We start from the raw sequence: 21,712 nt of genomic DNA, 5'->3' as shown, positions 1-21,712 counted from the left end.
CATACAAAGTGGATAATGATGCGTACCCACAACTAGAACCAACCACTCCTATGTATCTCCTAGAGGGCCACCAACAGCTGGCAGATATCCCAATCCAGCTAAGCCTATCTCCTAACTGGCCACGGTGTCCACTGGACCACCATCAGTAACACTTGCCACGTGTCATTGCCCACGCGAGAGTCCACCCAGTGTGAACTCAAGCCCAATTGCAACTAACTACTTGTCCCTTGCTGTAAGGTGAAGCGGAAGTGAATGTTGAACTTTGCTCAAGATGAGTGCTCCAAACTGTGCTCAAGGTTCCTTTTACTTACGGAAGAGTGAGCCTTCCATTCCTTTAGTGAGAGAGTGCAATGGACACAAACAAAGTGGTAAACACTGTGAATGAAGGTGCTGAGACTGAGAGATAGAGAGAGAAGAATACGACACCAAAATGTTGTCAAAACCCTCCTCCGAAGGCCCCACTCTCTATGGCGAGAGCGGTCTACTATTGATTGCACAAATCTCTACAATGCTTGGACTTGCCGACGATGTCAACGACGATGAGGATGACGACGAGACAAGCTGAAATCTGAAAATGCTAAGGGCAAAATCTGCAAATCTTTATCTGCTGAATTCTGACTCTATGTCGGTGACGATGTCGATGACGACGATGCAACGATGACGCGCTGAAAACGCAGATGCTGAAATTTGCGTTTTCCGGGCTGAAACTGTAAACGCTCGTTGATCTGACCGTGAGGCAAGGATTTGCTGCGCGAAGGTGAGATCTGCGAGCTTTGGGGGTTCTACTGCGGAGTCTGACTGCTGAAAACTGAAAACGCTGATGCTTCTTGTGGTCTTGTCGGGAGAATCTGCAAAACGCTAGGGGGCTGTGTTGATCCAAAAACGCTTGGGCTGCTTTGGGGTACTGCTGCAAAAACGCTAATGATCTGATGAGTCCTGTTGTCGCCAGTTTGCCTGCAAATGCAAAACGCTAGGGCTGATCTGCAATGGAAGAAAACGCTGGCTGTTCTTGGCTAAAAACACTAGGCCATCCGCTTGGGGGGGGGGTCTTGCTGAGAAGGTGCACTGTTGGATGTTAGGTCCCTGCTGCCTCTTCTGCTAGAAAGTGCTAGCGCTAGGTTTCTATATATACTTGCTTATCAAAATTGCCCTACCTAGTTCCCAACAAAAGTCACTTAAAAATAATAAGTGAAAATTGGCTAAAATAGGGAAAATAGGTCTATGCACTGTAAAAATGATCCTGATGGGTTCTGATGGAATCTAATGGTCATGTTGTGTGCAACCAGAGGATATGCATCTACTCTAAGTGTCTGGACATGCACGGTCTACGAACAGACTCACAAAAGTGCCAGATCACTTCCTAATCTAGGCTGACTGAACTGAACTAAACCCATGTCGTGAGTAGCTTGTCCACGTACACATAGGGTTAGATGTGCACGTGGCACTTGCCAGTGACACTGTAGCCCTACTACAATCGTCATGGTCGTCGTAGATAGCTCTTTGTCTTGCACGATATGCGCTTTATTCCATCCTTCTGAGGATACCGGTGGAATGTAGATCCTCGCCGATGATTACTGACTCCATCATCTACTGAAAGGTTCATGGGGATACACCTTCATGCTCTTTCGAAGCGGTGGTTGAAGGCTTGCTTAGAATTTTTGCATCTTTTCCTCATCGGAAATCTTCACAAAAGGAGTAACCTTCAAAAGAACCGACCAATATTTGTCAACATAAGCCATGACTTTCTCATGTTCCTTCTAGACGAGCGAGTCCCATTCCTTCCGGATGTCCTTCTCGAAGTCGGGCGGAAGGAACTACTCCTAAAGTTCAGCTTTGAGCTCAGTCCATTTTCTGGCTTGAGTACCTTCCAGAATCTTGGCTAATCACCATTTGCTTGCCGTCTCCTTGAGATAAATCCCAACATGACACAACTTGGATTTTTTTCAGTAAAGTTTTCGTTGGCAAAAGCAACTTCAAATTGTCTGATAAAAGACAATGCCTTGGAAACATCTCTCCTACTGTCAAACTCGACCTCCTCGTCACAAGATTTGAAACCCCACATTTTGTGGTGATGTTTGCGATTATCCTTCTTGAATTTGGGCTTCTCTTTAGTATTATGGAGGGAAGTAGTAGGCGTTCTCTTCTTGGAAGAAGGTTTAGATATTGTATGGGAAGTAGACGAAGGAGTATAATCATGAGAGCATGATTGGGAAGAGATAAAGATATCCTTGCTTTCATTCAGCAGAGAGAGTTCTTTGTATTGGCTCTTGCTCTTTGAAGGCTGTTTGTTCCAATCCGGAGATCCCTTGTGTGTTGCGGCACCTCTTTCCGCGTTTTCCTCCTGTGGATTGTTACCACCAAATCGGCATCTGTTGCTTGCGGCTTCTTGATTCCATCCAAAACCTTCAAGACATCTGATAGCGTGAGAAGTTGCTACAATTCTGCGAGTACAACTCGTACTTGTTGTAATTCATCTTTAGCGGTTCTCCCTTAACTCATCATGGTTCTTCCTATTCCTTCCCAGAATCATCCTCATTTGCACAAAAAGAGAGGCGACCAAGCCCTCATACCACTGTCACAAACGGGAGCACACACGAATAATCAATAAGCTAAAAATAAATAGTATATTGAACAAAAGAGACGAGGGAGAAGATGGACACGGTATTGGGGACCAGAATATGGGCTGGTCCCTCCCCTTAACGAGAATCTTTATTCCGGAAGAATCTTTTGCCAAGCATAAGAACCAGACAAAACCCCTTCGTTCTAGATCTTAGACTCAATAGTCGTCTCTAGGGAAATTCCGAGAGACCAGCTCTCAATTCCTTTCCCGTCTGTACTTGGAGCAAAAAGCTCCGTAGACCGTTCCGGATTCCGTTTTTGGAATCCCCGAGCGTAGGCCGAAGCCTCCTTGCTCCTTCTCCTCAATAAAGTACCTACAAAAAGCACAAACACAAAAAGAACAACTCATAGAGCGTATTCACAAGCTTCACTTGTCGCTCCAGGTACAGAAAAGCAACCTCCGTACACTGATTTCTCACGATCACTTACAATTTCCCAGCGGCAAATTCTTTGGCAATTTTGGAAAGAGAGGGAGCGCTAGTGGTGCTTTTATAGGCCCTCGAGAGTGGCAGGAATAGTTGGTCTCTATACAGATATAAGAACTCCCACAACAATAGCAAGTGGAGGTAGCGCAGGAATAGCCAGCAGGAGAGAGAAAGTGGACTTGCGGCAACTTTAGAGAGAGAGAGAGACATCGTTCGCTATTTTTGCAGATTGGGGGGCACTACCTTACTTTTAAAAACTAATGTGAACCTGTTCAAAAACTCAATGAGCTGAAAATTGATGCTACACAGCACTTCTCAAGCGTCCCTGGATGCAACCTCATGCACAAATGCAATGCAAATATAGATTTCCTCTCGGGAAAGCGTCGCGTTTCCCAGAACGCACTTAAATATATCCTACTTTCTATAAAAAGCTTCTTAGAACCCATCTTTATTCTTGTGCCTATGTCTTTACACATAATCCTTTATCCAATTCGGATTTCCTCCCGGATCAATGGAGTATTTCCTATCCGATGCTCCCGTCACCCATCATGTGACACATCAAGTAAACGCATTTCCCGGTCTCTCCCACTGAACTTACAAAACAAGTCCTTCACGATGCTTAATGTCACCCATTATATAACTCGTCAAAGTTGGCTATTCTTGATGGCTTTTATCAATTCCAATAGATCTATAGTTCCTAACTTTAACAGTTCAAGTGTACACTTACAAATATCCTAATTTCAATAAATAGAAATTATTTCAAAAAATAAGAAAATCATCCATTCAACAACTCACACTAAGGGAACTACCCTCTCGCAAAGCACACCACAACTGCAACCCCTGGTATACGAGGTATGCGTTTCCTACGCTCGAGGCACATTGTCGTACTTGCAATGGAAAGTCCTACAATTCCATCATTAAGAGAAGAGTCCTTGGGTGAGATCCTCAAACACTACAATGTATATGTCCCATTACACATGAGAAACGAGATGTGTTGACTCCTTGGGAAGTGCAATCTGGAGATCTCTAACGATTGTTGTCCCTCTTATGTCAACTGCCCACATTCCATTTCTCAGGCATCTTGACTTTGGCTAGTTTTGTTGGTCTATGATTGAAACCAGGTAAATTTATCTGCTATCCACAATGATGTCCCCTTGAGGGATTTTGTTTGTTTCATGACAATTATTTTCTTTCCCATATCAATATAAAAGAGCTTTGCCTGTTTTCCCCAACCTTGGTCAGTTGTTCTTTGAGAATGTCAGTTTCCCATATGTAATCCTTTTGGCACTCTGGATCAAGGTCCTGCCTATCGCATCCAGCAAACTCTTGGCCCTTTCCTTTTCACAACCAAAATAACTTTTCCCACAAAGTGTGCTGAATTTAATTTATTTGCCTGGAGGATTGGGTCTACTAGATCAGCCTGTGCCATGGAATCTTGTCATCTTTTGTTCTAACTTCATCCCCGGCACCTGCGCTTCAAACTCCACATTTCTCTTCTATTTCTTGATCATTGCCCTCTTGGGAGGGCCGCGTCACAAAATTAAAGAGGGCCACCGACATGATAAAGGCAAAAGGGGTGCCCACAGAATATGAAAAGACGAAGTCTACTACTAGGGGGCATGCCCACCTACATGTGCCGGTCCTGCCATCAAGGGTATGGTGCACATTTTCAGGCACTCACACTCTCCAAAGTCCACACCATCATGAGATGACCTCTGTTAAAAGAAAAACACATTGCTTATTCTCACAAATATATTCAGCTCATTATCCTGATGTCCAGAATTTGAAAATGTGGATATAGAACATTCAAGTAGTAAACCACCAAATTATAATGGATGTGCTTTGTCTAGCTAATGTGATACAATCTCAAGCACGTTAGTGTATAGCCAAAAGTACATTCTTTAGACCTGCTGATGTTATGGAAGCTCGTACTTCACAACCAAAACAAAGAAGCATTATCAACCACTCAAATATAATAAGCAAACAGTTCTTGTAATCAATGTTTCCACGACATGTCCCAATATCATGAGAGGAATCTACGGATTGACAAAAAAAGGCTTGCCCCAATAAAAGTTTTCTTCTCTGCATATGCTTAGAAACCAATCTTAACCCACATATAAACCCATACAATCTTAAGAGAGCGTGCAAGGATCTCACCTGGCCTGAGCTGACACAGGCAATAGACACCTTATACTTTGTAATGAGAGGATTATTGTTCAAAGAGCTCCCACTAACTGCTACATTGGTGCAAACTTTAGGAATAGGCGAGGATTTGCTGAACCTTGATGTGAACTGCTGTGGGCAATGCTCTTTTGCAAAAGTGGAGAAATCATAGCCATGAAATTGCCTCACTTGCAATGCCTTGATGGGAAACTTGGCTCCTTTCATGGCAAGAGAAGAAACTCTCGAGCAAAAAATAGCTTCTGCAAGTTCCAATCCTGTCTCTCTTCGAATCTTGAGAGATACATTTCCCATAGATTTTCCAATGTTCTTTTCTGCAGATCTATCTACGATAAACAAGTAGCAAATAGGTTTGTCAAGGACACAAATTAAAGAGCAGCAGATTACTGTTTAAAGTGCTGAATTGGGCAAAACCATACCACTCGTTCATACTCAATGCATGCATGAGAGAGATCTCTATTCCTGGATGTGTGTATGTGTGTGTGTGTGTGTGTGTGTGTGTGTGTGTGTGTGTGTGTGTGTGTGTTGCTTGGTGAAATTGTCGCCTAAGAAAGCACTGTATGAATCTTTCTCCCATTGGCGTCCGGTTATGCTTATGCGGGTCATTTACAAACTAATGTCGAAAACTATTGCTACACACATTAAAGATCATTGTTTTCTAGCATACATGCCGCTCAATATGGATTCATTCCTCGCAGACAAATTATGGATAATATTCCGAATGCTTTCATCAGCATTGAGTATGCAAAATATACTAGATAAGATGTGCTTATCATGCAGGTTGCTGTAGAGAAAGCATTTGACACTATTCATTGGGACTTCATTGCACAAATCATGGCAAGCTTGGGCTTTGGTTTTAGAATGTGCAGTGTGGTCTTCTTTCCTGTAGAATAATTTGGTGAACTTATTTACTTATGGGATCTTCGTCGTTTTGTTAGGCAAGGATGTCCTTTAAGTGCCAAGTTGTATGCTATTGCCACTCATCCTCTACTGCTTTATTTGGACTCCTTGACGGCATCTAGTCAGTTACATGGGTTGGAACTACCATCCAGCAATCATTTTGTGGTACAAGCGTATGTTGATGATCCCAGAAATCAACCTAATGATGTTAGATGTATCCTAGAAACCTTGCACATTTATGGGTTGGCAACTGGTTTGCATGTTAACTGCCGAAAATTTAAACTTTTGCCATTGCATTGGATGGATTAGCACTCTGTTTTATGGCTAGGTGAGATAGTGAAGCCGGATCAAATTGTGTGGCATCTTGGATATCCTTTGGCTTGGTCGGTAAACAATGCCAAATGTTTGGATTGGGTTGAGTATAAAATTAGATCTAAGTTGCAAAATTAGAAATTGTATACCTCGCCGTTATATGTACAACTCACAACAGTGCAGTCTATCTTGATGGCATACATGCAATTCTTTTCTACCAATGGTGCATTGGCCGACTCGTTGCCTTCATGCTTTCATGTCTTGGATTTTGGACCATCTTTTGTCTAATTGCTCCCACAAAAACGAGTTGCAACTCCTTGCTATGGATAAGCTATGTACTTCAAAGCATTGTGGGGGTCTGAATATCTTACATTTGTGTTCTCATGTTATTGCAACGCTATTATTAGTATTGGTGGAACAAAAACAGCCTTGGATGCTAATGTTTGCTTAGTATTCTTTAATCATAATCAACGGATCATTCAATATGGTAGCCGAGGTAAACCAACACTCAAGGAAATTGGTCAACCATCTAAAGACATCTTTGTGGGTAAATAGCCATTAGAAAAGGTTAAGTTAGGGATGTTGGTTCATAAATCCACGTGCACTGGCCCTTGATTGTGGGTTGGCCACGCATACACCTACTCGACAAGGATATGAGGCACGTTTAAGGTTTGCACCAACACTTTGGCCATTTCAAGCCTGTTTTGGCCATTTTATTAGTTTTAGGACGAAGGTTCTACTTTGTTTGATAGAGATATTTTCCCGACCTTGCCTTGGCTTACTATATGTGTGGCCTAGGCCCTAGGGGGCTCTTTGCCCTTTGTCTTGTATCATTCTCAGAGTTTTCCATCCTGAGTTATTGGGCTCGCCAACATTTGTTTATTTGTCTCTCTTCTCTCTCGTGCCATTGTCTCTTTCCTTTGTCCTTGCCCTACACACCCCGACATGTTCCACCATCCTTGGGTAATCATAGCTATGTATGTTAGATTTTCAGGCTCATTGGGGCCAATGAAAAACTTGGAAATAATATTAACACATCATGAAATACATCACCATAGAATGCAGAAGGGAGACTATTCACATTAATAGAGTTACAAAGAGCTAGCCAAGCTAATTTCTGAAAAGGAAGACTTACACAAGACTAGTCAAGCTAACTTATGAGAAGGTAGTCAAAGAAGTGAGGAGCTTGAATTCAAAAGGAAGAGTTATACAAGACAAGCCTATTAGAGTTCCAATTCAAGTTCGGTGGTGGCTCCAATATCTCCCAAGAGCAAATTAGGGAGTGAGGGCTGTTTTGTGGTTGTGGCCAACCGTATCCGAGGTAGACATACCTTTTCTCGGCGGTACATTCCATGGTGTTGCCCATCCGATAGGTTGGCATGAGGCGGGACCCTTGTTCCTAGGGTTTCCCTGGGGTCAAAGTCTCTAGAGTTCTGCATCTATGCTACCAAATGTGTGTCAGGTCACTTTAGTGAGTTTACACATTTTCTAGCATTTATTAGCCATTTATGGGGTCGTGGGTTTTTCAGGCTGAGTAAGGCAAATTGGTAGTTTCCTTATATAGGCAAACCCCCCCCCCCCCCTCTCCCCTTGTACTTTTTGGCATATTGTTCAGTGCAAAGCTTCCAACTTTTTGGGCTACTCTCTCTCTAAAGGGTGTGTAGCGTTTCCTCTCTTCTATCACTAGCGTTTTGCATGCACGAGCGTTTTCTCTCACTACCTGCAGATCAGCCAGCAATCTCTCCCTCTTGGGCTAGCGCTCCCCTTCCCCACTACTTGGACATCCTATACAACAGGGTTTGCTAGCAGCGTGTGCACTTGTGCTCGTTCTATAGGCCATACCGAATAGGAGGACGTCTACAAGGAGATCTGACGTGATAGATCTGAGATCCATTGGCTGCTCGGTCCCCAGAGGAGGTTTGCTCGAATTGCAAACGAGATACCACCCGGTTCACCCTTCCGCTGCACCTTTGACATGATATCAGTGGCACAGTGTGCTCTCAAGTCAGATTGGTGACCTGTGTGAGATTTTGGAGCTGAATTTTCATGACAAGAAGAGACGGTTTGCTGTTTTTTCTTCGTTTTTCACTCATTTAGGGCTAATTTCGGCTGTAGTGGGCAGATTTGAAAGTCTCCCTTTCCCTACCTTAACCTATCCTCGTCACATGCCCAAATTCTCTCACACAATGGAGATGAGTGATGATTTTGAAGGCCACTCAGTCCATGATGAAGAAGTATGACCTCAGGTAGTACCCAGTGGTGAAGAACCACGCATCAACGAGTGGGAGATTTGGTCTAGTTCTACTCCAACGTAGGTGATCAATCAATCAAGATACCTACCCTCCCTACCTTTCCCTCAGATTGGCAGTTGAATGGCAACAACTATGCCATTAAAGTTTAAACTATGAATAATCAATTTCATCCTAACCTCCTCTATATGTGTCGAAATAGATCGGAGGATTGGAAAGTTATAGTGCAACAGATAGGAGAGTACGGCACCGGCTATGTGCCGCCATCTTTAGAGGTTCTCCGAACCACTTTGCTTCATCCAGAGAAAGCGATCGTGGAGCAAGCAACACTCAATATTCAACAGCTTTGGGAAAAATGGCGTTCCCCTCATTGCCGACGTTTTTGTAGTGCCTTGGCTGGCCTTATAAGCCACGCTTGAACATCTAGTCATGCCACTACATGGTCTTTTTGCTCATCTTTTTGTCTATTGAACTCTTCAATCTTTGCACTTCCTAGATGATGTTATTTGTGATGCGCTTAGTATGTTATGAGGTGTCTCATTACAGTTTACATCCACAACCATTCTGGTCTCCCCCCCCCCTGCCCGTTACCGTTCCGGAGCCTCCCGTTCCCGTTCCAAGTAACTTTGAACTGAAGCCACTCTGGAGGAGTTTGTCGCTATTGCTACTAGGATAGAAGAAGCAAGAAAGCTATTCAGCAACTCTCCTCAGGTAGAGACTGCCTCTGTACTCTTGGAAAGTCCATATGACCCCTTGACTACGCAGGGAACCAGAAGCATTGAAGTTACAACGAGCCCTTCAAGAGGAGAGATCCTTCTCTCTTCGACAGAAGAAGCCTCCACATCAAGAGGCTTTGGACCAGATCAAGCGGGAGCTAGAAGAGCTCAAGGTTCAATAGGAGTCTAAGGCTGTGGTTTTGTGTAGCTCACGTCGCTCTCCTAGGCATCCTCTGCAGGAATGCCCACTTCGATCTTACTTTCACCTCTATGACAAGTCTGGACATGAAGACAAAGATTGCTACTATCTGAAGGGATTGCAACAATTACAACAAAACCTCGCCCCCCTACACTTCAACAAGGCTTGACATCTATTCACCCGGGGTTGGCACCCGAATCCAATATGGTTTCCTCCTATGGCCATCCAAACCACATGCCACCTTTGTTGAATACACCCCCCATGCAAGGTATGCAAAGCAATTTTCCATCTCACAACTTTTATAATGCTAATGCTCCCTCAACCCCTCAGCCTCCACCTCCATGCAGCAGAAGCAAAGACTACCTCGTCCCCCAACTTGCCCATCCAATCGGCCCATTTTGTGCTATAGATGTCACGTGACACATCCCAACCCTATGTGTCCGTGGACAAGCTACACCACATCAGGGTTCAGTCAGTCCGTCAGCATAGATTAGCAGTGATTGGGCACTTTTGTGAGTCTATTCGTAGACCATGCATGCCCAATCACTTAGCATAGATGTATATCCTCAGGTTGCACATAGCATGATCATCGGAATTCCCATCAGAATCCATTAGCATCAGTTAGGGGAATTTTCCAGTGCATTTACCCTATTTTTCTATTTTTGATTATTTTCACTTATTATTTTTAAGTGACTTTCCAACAACAGTAGGTAGGGCAATTTTGCTAAGTTAATATATAAGCAAACCCAAGTTAGCACTTTCTAGCAGAAGAGGCAGCAGGAGCTTCCCCCTCAACAGGCAACTTCTCACCAGTAACCCCCCCCCCCCCCCCCCCCTTGGGGGGAAACCCCTAGCGTTTTTCCAAGCATCAGCATCGCCATCGACTCCATCTCCTTGGTGTTTCCCCCCTACAGCCAGCCATCGCCCACAACCTCCATTCCCGGAGTTTGTGTCCCCTTCAAGTAGCCCCAATCACTAGCGTTTTTGGTCGCTAGCAACACAGCAAGGCCAGCGTTTTTGGATCATAGTAACCAGCAGGAGCCAGCGTTTTTCATCAGCCCATCAGCCTTGACAAGCGCAGCCTTTTGTAGCGTGTTTACGGCAGGTTTGTAGCCCATAAAACACAGCCATAGCCAGCAGTCCTTCAGCATTTTCAACAGCCAATTACAGCTATAAAAACGCAGCAAAAGCTTGTTTGGACCAGCGTTTTTATTCAGCCCTAAAGTCCCTCGCCAAACCAGGGATTTTCAGCCATGAAAGCAGCAAGAAAACAGTCATTTTCAGCCACCAAGACAACCACGAAATTCAGCCAATAGAAGATCACAGATTCAGCCTAAGTCGCCGTCGTCGTCATCGGCATAGTCCCATTGCATCAGTCCATTGCATTCGCATTGTACACCTTTGTGCAATCAAGTAGACCACTCTGGCTGACGAGAGTGGGGCCTTCGGAGGAGGGTTTTACAACCTCTCGGGTGTCGTATCTCTTCTCTCTCCTTCTCTCAGTCTCATTCACTTGCACGCACAATATTCACTCACTTTGTTCATGATCATAGCACTCTCCATAAGACGGAAAGCTCTTTCTTTCCCTAAGAACTAAAAGGAACCTTGAGCAATAAAGATCACTAATCTTGAGAAAATACAACATTCATTCCGCTGCACCTTACATTGGTATCAGAGCTTTGAAAGTGTTCTGCATTACTCAAGGAAAGAACCACAAGAATTTTTTTGCTTGTTGCGATCGCACGAACCCAAGTTTACTTGGGCGTGGTGATTCCTAATCGTGTTTTGTTGAGAAGTGACAGGAATCCCAAGAAAGAAGGGCTTGTCCAACCTCCCCTTGTGTCTCTTTTCACTCATTGAGAGCGGACCGTGCACTTAGCGACCGGCCAATCGACGTGAGGTAGGAAAAAGCAACCTTGGTGTGAGCGCAAGGCTGCCAAGGGGTGCGCCCGCAGAAAAGAGTAGAACTCCGGTGAAGAGAAGATCCTTCTCCAACACGATTTGCAAGCGAAAGAAAACCTCAAGAACCCCAAGAACCAAACACCCTCAAGACTCAAGCACCTCAAGAACCCAAGATTCTCACGAATCAAGGACCTCAAGGACCTCAAGAACCTGAAGACCCTCAAGAACCCAAGTTCCTCGTGGACTTAAGAACCCAAGACCCCAAGAACCCACAAGAACCCACGATTGCAGATTGGTCATCACTCGAAGCGGAATGGATACTAGCTTGGAGGTGATGAGCATGAGAGAGGCGAAGAAGAATTTTCCCCACCAGGAGGTTTTTCTGACCCTTCCCCATCTACGACACCGATTGCACTAACTCCTATGGAGGCTTTCGACAAGAGGATGATGGACAAGAAGTTAGAAGACAAAGCAAGAGATGCCGAACGAGAAGCAGAAAGAAAAGCCTACGAAGAAGACATGGCAGCCATAGAGCGTAACTACACAGAAAGAATGGCAGCCCTAGATCGCGAGAACAAAGCAATAAGGCAAGAGATGTTGCGACTCTTTTCTCGAATGCAGGCACAGATGCAACAAGATCGGGAAAAGGAGACTCTCTCAGTCTCTTCTTCTCCCAAGCATGATACACAGGATTTGCATGATTGTGTGAAGCATGATGATGATTTGATTGACAATGATTTGCATGATGATTTGAATGACAATGCTAAGCATGATGATTTGGATGCCAATGATTTGCATAATGATTTGGATGACAATGACAAGCATGATGATTTGCATGATCAAGATGTGACTTCTCACAAGCATGATGATTTGCATGATCAAGATGTGATTTTCTCACAAGCATGATGAGTTGCATGAAGATGATGTGATTGTTCACAAGGATGATGTGTTAGTGGATGCTTTTTCTAGCGAAGCTAACCTCGTTGTAGATTCGATCAATCACGAAGAAGCGATCTTGGCTTTCGAGTAGAGGTCCAAAGAACCCCCACAGGACGATTCGATCATTCAAGCAAAAGCGATCTTGGCTCTCGAGCCTAGGTCCACAGAACCCCTTCAGGAAGAAGCGATCTTGGCTATCGAGCCTAGGTCCAAAGAACCATCACAGGAAGTATTATGTGTTCGCATGATTGATACGCACGCATTGTTCGAGTGTTTCATTCGTGAAGGTTTCCTGTATTTTAGTCAGCATCGTTATGTGATCCCTTTTACTAGGCATGACATATTGTATGTTGAGCACGTTTCTCTCATGGATGAGCACGAATGTATGGGGATTGTTCATGAAAAGCTGAAAAGTTTGTATGTCAAGATTTCACATTCCATGTCTCTTCCTTGGCATGACACAGTTTCCGAAAGAGCACATGATAGTATGAGCACCCAGCATGGGCATTTCCATTGTGATTTGCCACAGTTGATTGATTTCCATCAAACAGAAAAGATTCGACCTCATTGTTTGCATGTGTTTGATGAACGGGTTGTCACTCCGTCTCTATGTTCATCTACATTGCATACACAGTCTTTAGAGAAGACACGATTTTTTTCCTTCACTTTACATGGAATGGGTATGTTCATGGTTTTGTGTTGGAGATGGTTTCAGGAATTTTCAGCCATGGAGATTCTTGAAGACGAAAGAAGCAAGACTCTAGACGAAGTTGAATCATCGAAGGAGCCACATAAGACTTTGAGTCGCTTTCGGCGCGGCCCAAAGAAGCAAGCGTTGCAGACCTTTATGAAGTTCAAGTACCGCACGACCCACACATCAGAGTGGGCCGGCGAAGAGTCCCTTCCACTATTCCGGATGCTGTTGGCGATCTCCCTCGACACCATACAGTTCAGTACCAGTACCTCACTTTGAAAAGGAGAGGATGTCACGTGACACGTCCCAACCCTATGTGTCCGTGGACAAGCTACACCACATCAGGGTTCAGTCAGTCCGTCAGTCTAGATTAGCAGTGATATGGCACTTTTGTGAGTCTATTCGTAGACCGTGCATGCCCAGTCACTTAGCATAGATGCATATCCTCCGGTTGCACACAGCATGATCATCGGAATTCCCATCAGAATCCATTAGCATCAGTTAGGGGAATTTTCCAGTGCATTTAGCTTATTTTCCTATTTTTGGTTATTTTCACTTATTATTTTTAAGTGACTTTCCAACAAAAGTAGGTAGGGCAATTTTGCTAAGTTAATATATAAGCAAACCCAAGTTAGCACTTTCTGGCAGAAGAGGCAGCAGGAGCTTCCCGCTCAACAGGCAACTTCTCAGCAGTACCCCCCCCCCCCCCCCCCCCCCCCTCAGCATCCCCTAGCGTTTTTCCAAGCATCAACATCGCCATCGACTCCATCTCCTTGGTGTTTCCCCCCTACAGCCAGCCATCGCCCACAACCTCCATTCCCGGCGTTTGTGTCCCCTTCAAGTAGCCCCAATCACTAGCGTTTTTGGTCGCTAGCAACACAGCAAGGCCAGCGTTTTTGGATCATAGTAACCAGCAGGAGCCAGCGTTTTTCATCAGCCCATCAGCCTTGACAAACGCAGCCTTTTGTAGCGTGTTTACGGCAGGTTTGTAGCCCATAAAACACAGCCATAGCCAGCAGTCCTTCAGCATTTTCAACAGCCAATTACAGCTATAAAAACGCAGCAAAAGCTTGTTTGGACCAGCGTTTTTATTCAGCCCTAAAGTCCCTCGCCAAACCAGGGATTTTCAGCCATGAAAGCACCAAGAAAACAGTCATTTTCAGCCACCAAGACAACCACGAAATTCAGCCAATAGAAGATCACAGATTCAGCCTAAGTCGCCGTCGTCATCACCGTCGTCGTCATCGGCATAGTCCCATTGCATCAGTCCATTGCATTCGCATTGTACACCTTTGTGCAATCAAGTAGACCACTCTGGCCGACGAGAGTGGGACCTTCGGAGGAGGGTTTTACAACCTCTCGGGTGTCGTATCTCTTCTCTCTCCTTCTCTCAGTCTCATTCACTTGCACGCACAATATCCACTCACTTTGTTCGTGATCATAGCACTCTCCATAAGACGGAAAGCTCTCTCTTTCCCTAAGAACTAAAAGGAACCTTGAGCAATAAAGATCACTAATCTTGAGAAAATACAACATTCATTCCGCTGCACCTTACAATAGACGCAGGGAACATGGGCATTACCAAAGCAAATGTCTTCGACCAGAAGGGTATCCTCCTTGCCGACATTGCTCTAAGGCTCAGGATCACTATAGTAAGGATTGTCCATAACAACATGTATCTAAGTCTTCAAGCCCAAGTCAGAGCCAACCCGAATTTACCTTTCCCAAGTTTATTTTAGCCGACCATAGGACAGTCTACCCATTCGGCATAGTGGACAAGGTGCCTCTGCAGGTATAAGATTTCACCTATAGCTTGGCAATGTTGTGGTTCGTCTTCCCCAAGGGAGGATTTCCTTTGCTCATCGCAAAGCGCTACATGATTGGGGCAAAGACGCAATGTGGATATGCACTCCTGGCTCCCCAATGTAACCCATTCGCCTTTAAGGTGGGATATATCCAATGGCGCAACATAGTTCTTTGTCTGTGGAGTCCAACCCCAAACTGGAACAGCCTACCCCACTTGACAGGCCAAAGAAGGACCCACTTGAGTGGTTCAAATCTACCAAGTATTTGCCTTGTTATGGGTCTATTCAATTTTTGCCTGCAGATTGTAGCAGGGCTACAGTGTCACTTCACAGGGCAGACAGTTGGACAATTGGCTACACTCGGTCTGGTTCACACTGGACGGACCCTCTGGACGGACCTCTGGTCTAGGGAGTGACACGTGGCAAGGTACCTACCGACGGCGGTCTAGTGGACCTCGTGGCCAGGTCACCACATGGCTGACATTATGAGCCGTTGGTGGCTCTTTATGGTGGTACATATGAGTAGTAGCGGTTGGTGATGTCATCATCTTCTTCACCTTTGATCTTGTGCGTAGTCATCTAGAGCGAGTCTTACAGAGAGCACTGCCTCACCATCCCTGCACATCTGAGCCTCGACACCCCATTTGTACCTGTGAGTCCTGGGCTGGAGCTGAGTGTGCTGCCACGCCAGAGTCTGTACATGGTTCTTTGAGCGAGTCGAGTCCACATGTTTTGGTCCACTGTTGTGTCTCTGTTGTTATCCATTGTTTCTGTGTTTCATTCTGTTTGAGAGAGTTTCCATTTGTTTGAGTGAGATTGTCACGCACATTGCACTGAGGGGCACCCACACTGTAGAGAGCACGACATATTATCCGCGCTACAGGTGCTCTCATTTTGGCGATCACGGTGGGACCTCAACTGAAATCTCACTCTGTGAGGTGCAAATCTTGAAGCTGGTTAGGTTGATCTAGCTTCGCCTGCCTTCTTCGCCGACCTTGCCTTGCAATGTTCCCCTCTCACCTGGTCCATTAGTCCTTGGTCTAGTCCTTTCTCGCCCTGGTCCAACTTATCCTCGTCCCTGGTCTAGACCTCCTCGACCCTGGTCTAGTCCTCCTCGTCCCTGGTCTAGATCTCCTCGACCTGGTCTAGTCCTCCTCGTCCCTGGTCTAGACCTCCTCGACCCTGGTCTAGCCTTCCTCGTCCCTGGTCTCGTCCTTGGTCCAGCCGAGTCTAGTCATTTACCTGGTTGGTGTGGTGGAGTCTAGACCTGTCACAAGTTTCTTGCCCAAACTTGGTTGGACTGGTGGTCACTGCATGACACATACAAGGAGGTCAGTTGAGCGTCAAAGCCCACTACTGAGCCCTCTGAAGTACTATCACAAAAGACGACCTTTGACACCTTGTAGAAATCCTTCAACCTCATCACCTATACCTACACATATCACATCACCCATTCCTTCATCAGGTTCCCCATCTTCCCAATCACCTTCTCCAGAAAATCTCTCACCCATTCCTTCGTCATCAGGTTTCCCATCTTCGCGATCACCTTCTCCAGAAAAGCTCTCTCCTATTCTACTACAGCAAGCTATTGTGCAACAGACTCAGCAAGGAATCATGGAGCCACTAGCTAGTGTTTTGGCCAAGGTGAACATCAAGTTCCCTACCTTCAAAGGGCTTTCTTCAGAAGATGCTGACGACCATGCAAGAAGATTTGTATCTCTCTGTAGGGGACGTGGGCTGAACAGAGAAGATGCTTACTTGGTACTATTTCCATCCACCCTGGATGGCCTAGCAGATAAATGGTACAGCCAATTTGCAGAGAACCATTCTGCAACTTGGGCAGCCTTAAGACAGCAGTTCTGTGCAGCTTTCAGGCCAGGTGACTCCCAGGAGAAGGTGCTGGATGAGTTGGCCAACATGGTGCTCAAGCCTGAGGAGACTTTTGCGGAGCTTATGACTAAAACTAAGTCACTCGTGGCCAAGCTTCCCCAACAACCCGGTGAATTCATGGTTAAAAAGTGGGTGGAGAAGGCGCTTCCCAAAACTTCTCAGCAAAAACTCCGAGAGAGTTTCCGACCCGATGCCACTCTAACGAGTTCATCGCAGCTGCTACTAGAATAGAGGGGGCTAGGAAGCTCTTCAACAACTCTCCTCAAATAGATACTCCCTCTGTGTTCTCGGAAGGTAGTCCTATTGATCCTTTAACTTCTTTACGCAGGGAACTGGAAGCCCTAAAGCTACAACGAGCTCTTCAAGAGGAGAGGTCCTTCTCTCTTAGACAAGAGAAGCCTACACATAATGAGGCATTGGAACAGATTAAGCGTGAGTTAGAAAAGCTCAAGTGTCAGCAAGAGACTAAGACTATGGTTTGGTGTAGCTCATGCCGCTCTCCAGGGCACCCCCCACAGGAATGCCCCCTTCGGGTTTACTGCCACTTCTGTGAAAAATCTGGACATGAGGATAAGGATTGTTACTACCTCAAGGGATTGCGACAAATACAGCAAAATCTTGGTCCTTCTCTCCAACAAGGGCTAGCACCTGCATCCAACATGGTCTCACCCTATGGCCATCAAAACCAGTTGCCTCCTCTGCTGACAACACCCCCTATGCAGCAAGGTATGCACAACAACTTTGCACCCCACAGCTTTTATCATGCCGGTACTCCCTCAGTTCCCCAAAGTTTCTACACCTCAGCCTCCAACTCCATGCAGCAACCACCTCGTCCCCCGTTTCGTCCTTCCAATCGGCCCATACTCTGCTACAGATGCGGAGAATAAGGGCATTATCAGAGCAAGTGTCCTTTACCCGAGGGGTCCCCTCCTTGTCGTCATTGCCCTGATTCGAAGGATCACTACAGTAAGGATTGTCCCACGCAAAGGGCATCCACGTCTTTAAGCTCGACTCAGAACCAACAAGAATTCACCTTCCCAAAGATAAACTTGATTACTGTGAACACAGTGCCTCAACCATCACCTGCTACCCATGTGGTTAAGCCACTGCAAGTGGAGGAGCCTGCTGGTGTCCTTACTCGGGCACAAAGAGCAGCTCTTGGTATCAGTCTGCCCACAGGTCCACCTCGCCAGTCCCCACTTCCTCAAGCTAGTCTATTTGACCCAAAGGACGAGTCCTTCAAAATTGCTCAGAGCAAACCAACGTCCCTGTTATCTCACATTGATGGAGCCTTCTTGGAAGCAGTGGCTGACTTGGAACAGATTAAGCTCCCAAAGGGGGCCCAATTCGAAGGCGCCAAGCCCACAGCAGAAGACATCTTGAAAAATACTTTTCAGAAGGTGTCACTATACGACATGCTAAGGCTTGACGCAACACTTAGAAGTGACACCCTCTCAGTCATTCAGTCTCTGTACCCGGGGGCTGGGCCTAGTGGCGGGCACCTCCCTGTACAGCCCTCAGAGTCTTATTTGATTTCCTATCCATCTGCTCCCCTCACTGATTATAGAAGCCCTCGCCTGACAGTGTCCGTTTTGGGTCGGCATTTCTCAGGAGTGATAGTGGATGGTGGATCTGGCATCAACCTGATGCCCGAGTTCACTATGTTAGCTCTAGGTTTACAGCCTACTCGCCTTGCTCCCTTCACAGTTACATTGGCCAATCAACGAACAGTATACCCAGTGGGCATCGTAGACAAGGTGCCTCTGCAGGTACAAAACTTTACTTTTAACTTGGATTTTGTTGTGGTTCGTCTTCCACAGGTGGAGGGTGGATTTCCCTTGCTCATCGGAAGGCCATGGCTGCGACACACTAAAGCACTTCATGATTGGGGCAACGATGCCATGTGGATACATACTCCTGGCTCCCCGATGCAACCAATTCGCCTGGAAGGAGGCATGGATCCCGTCGTGCAACATAGTTCCTTGTCTTTAGCAACCAGCCTCGAATTGGAACAGCCTACTCCACCTGATGGGTCAGATGAGGATCTGTTGGAATGGTTGGATGCTACCAAATCTATGCCCTGTTTTGGAGTTTCAATTCACTGTTTTCTTGAAGGTACACCCTCTTCCAATGTTTCCAAGGTAACTAAACCTTATGAGCCACATGAGCCAGCTCAAGAGTTGAAGGTCACAAAAGATACTCCTGATGCGCTCTCGGTGAAAGCCCTCTTGATAAAAGCCGTTGAATTTGGAAAGCCGAGGAAAAAGTATATAAGCAAAAAGAAATCTCCCCTACAGGAGTTCAACCCCCTTCAAACATCAGCCCCATTGGTGTCTGCTTCTCCAACCAGAACGAAGCTAAATTCTGTGTCTAGCCAACTCCCTTCACAGAGCAGGTCCTACTTGATGTGCTAGATGAATTCCCTACTCCTGCTCGCTGTCTTGCTGAGAATAGTTGGTTATGTCCTCAACCTGCACTTTCATAATGCTCTGACCTTCCTCACCCTTACCAACACACCCTCGTCCCTACCCACCCCCTCACATACCCTCGCCCCTACCCACCCCCTTTCCCCCTCGCCCCTACCTATCCCCTCTCCCTAATTGGATACTCTCTCCAAAATAATGCACAGCCCAAACAAGCAGCCTAGAAGCAGTGTATTTTGTGTTCATTCCCTGCATTGAGAGAGCACCTGTAGGTAGGTAGATAGGAGTGAAATTCACACCTACATATCTTCAGTCAGCGGGACTAGATGTAAAAGTTTTGGCAGTTCGTGCTCTACTTGCTGCCATCTGTTTTCATGCATATCAGCAGGTCTCATACATGATTTTGCAGAGGGTTTCACCTCAAACTCAATTAGTAGGCAATTGCGTGAAGCGACTGGTGGTCATTGTTACCTCTGTTCTTTTCTTCAGGACCCCTGTTTCCCCATCAATGGCATTGGCACTGGTATTGCTTTGGCTGGAGTCTTTGACTGGTATTGCTTTGGCTGGAGTCTTTGCGTACTCACGGGTGAAGCAGCAAAAGAAGAAGCCTGAAAAGTCTGAGTGGCAAACAAAACTTGAAGTTGACTTAGGACAATGCTTAAGGCACACTTCATTTGTCAGAGCTAAACATTTGATATCGATTGGTTGCGATTGGTTGAAGAGCTACCGGTCACTTACTTCCTGCTGTGGAGCTTTATTATGTTTTGCCAATTGGGATTCTTGGATTATGAAATCATACTGCGTCCCGCTTCTCCAAAGGATTAAAAATTTGCAAGCAGTGCAGTATGTTTAAAATCAATTTTTGGACCTAGAACCTGCTTCAAGAAGGATGTACATATGCAGTACCTAATGGTTTTCTTTCACAGTTTTTTCAATATTTCCTCTCACCGAGACGGTGAGCGGTCTTGTGGCGGGCAACCTGTAGCAGGGCTACAGTGTCACTTCACAGGGCAGATAGTTGGACAATTGGCTACACTCGGTCTGGTTCACACTGGACGGACCCTCTGGACGGACCTCTGGTCTAGGGAGTGACACGTGGCAGGGTACCTACCGACGGTGGTCTAGTGGACCTCGTGGCCAGGTCACCACATGGCTGACATTATGAGTCGTTGGTGGCTCTTTATGGTGGTACATATGAGTAGTAGCGGCTGGTGATGTCATCATCTTCTTCACCTTTGATCTTGTGCGTAGTCATCTAGAGCGAGTCTTACAGAGAGCACTGCTTCACCATCCCTGCACATCTGAGCCTGGACACCCCATTTGTACCTGTGAGTCCTACCTGTGAGTCCTGGGCTGGAGCTGAGTGTGCTGCCACGCCAGAGTCTGTACATGGTTCTTTGAGCGAGTCGAGTCCACATGTTCTGGTCCACTGTTGTGTCTCTGTTGTTATCCATTGTTTCTGTGTTTCATTCTATTTGAGAGAGTTTCCATTTGTTTGAGTGAGATTGTCACGCACATTGCACTGAGGGGCACCCACATTGTAGAGAGCACGACACATTATCTACGCTACACAGATTCACCCTCTTCCAATGTTTCTACATTAGCTAAGCCCAGTGAGCCACCTCAGTCAGCAGCAAGTGTGGAGGTCACAGAGGTTGATAACTCAGCTGCGCTCTTAGTGGAAGCCTTTGGGCTTGGGGATCCTATTAACCATAGAAGAGGAACCTCCTTTGTGTCTGACTATCCAACCAAGAAAAAGCTCACTTATGTGTCTGATGAAGTACCCTTCGACACGCTTCCCAAAGGCTGTCTACAAGAAGCATATGCAGAATTCAATATTGATCAACCACCAGCTCCTGATGTCTCTATACTCCAAAAAAATAGTACCTTCTTCATCTACCGAAACATCTTGAGCCGTGCTCTCTCTAGACCTAGTTAATGAAGTCAGCTTGGTGGACTCTGACAACCCCAGCTCATTTTTTTGGCTGTCAGGATATGGGATCACTCGGTAATGCTAGACCAATGGCGATGCAAAGCTGTGGGTGTGACATGTCAAAGCTTGGAGGTGAAAGGGAATTCTATCAACTAATCGGAGTCCTATTGCTGGTGTAGCTACACTTGTCTCACCAAATGGTTTCTCTAGTGGATTGTAGGCTTCCAGTCGCAATGTTGGGTTCCCTTAAGTGTGCCACCTGACGGACGTGGCATGTGTCTCTACACTTTCAGCCCCTACCCACCCCCTTCAACCCTGTCTAGCCTACCCTCTATCCACCCCTCACTCTTTCCCCGTTCCCTACCGACCACCCCCTCTCTCCACTCGCCCCTGCTCACCCCCTCTCTACCCTCGCCCCTACACATCCCCCTAGTCCACTCGCCCCTACCCACCCCTAGTCTTGCCATTCCTTGCCTCTACCCATCCCCTAGACCTCGCCCCTAGTCTCTCTACCCTTGCCCCTAT

General features: G+C 46.0%; 1 protein-coding gene across 6 annotated transcripts in view; it reads right to left on the bottom strand.

Moving 5' to 3' along the window:
* Positions 1-21,712, bottom strand: part of LOC147444038 (uncharacterized) — a 162,676-nt gene that overhangs the window by 139,778 nt on the left and 1,186 nt on the right. For 4 of the 6 annotated variants that reach the window (XR_015190010.1, XM_086526780.1, XM_086526782.1 and 1 more), the window contains exon 2: positions 5,202-5,551. Coding sequence is in view for 5 of the 6 variants with exons in the window: in XM_086526780.1 (XP_086382906.1) it covers positions 5,202-5,551 (350 nt within the window). In the remaining variant the exon portion in view is untranslated. The remainder of the gene's footprint in view (positions 1-5,201; positions 5,552-21,712) is intronic. The other 2 variants (XM_086526783.1, XM_086526784.1) reach the window with 1 other exon arrangement.

The sequence above is a fragment of the Adiantum capillus-veneris genome, chromosome 13, assembly GCF_014529385.1.
Source record: "Adiantum capillus-veneris isolate H3 chromosome 13, ASM1452938v2, whole genome shotgun sequence".
NCBI classification, from domain to species: Eukaryota; Viridiplantae; Streptophyta; class Polypodiopsida; order Polypodiales; family Pteridaceae; genus Adiantum; species Adiantum capillus-veneris.
This window is presented reverse-complemented; position numbering and strand designations above follow the sequence as displayed.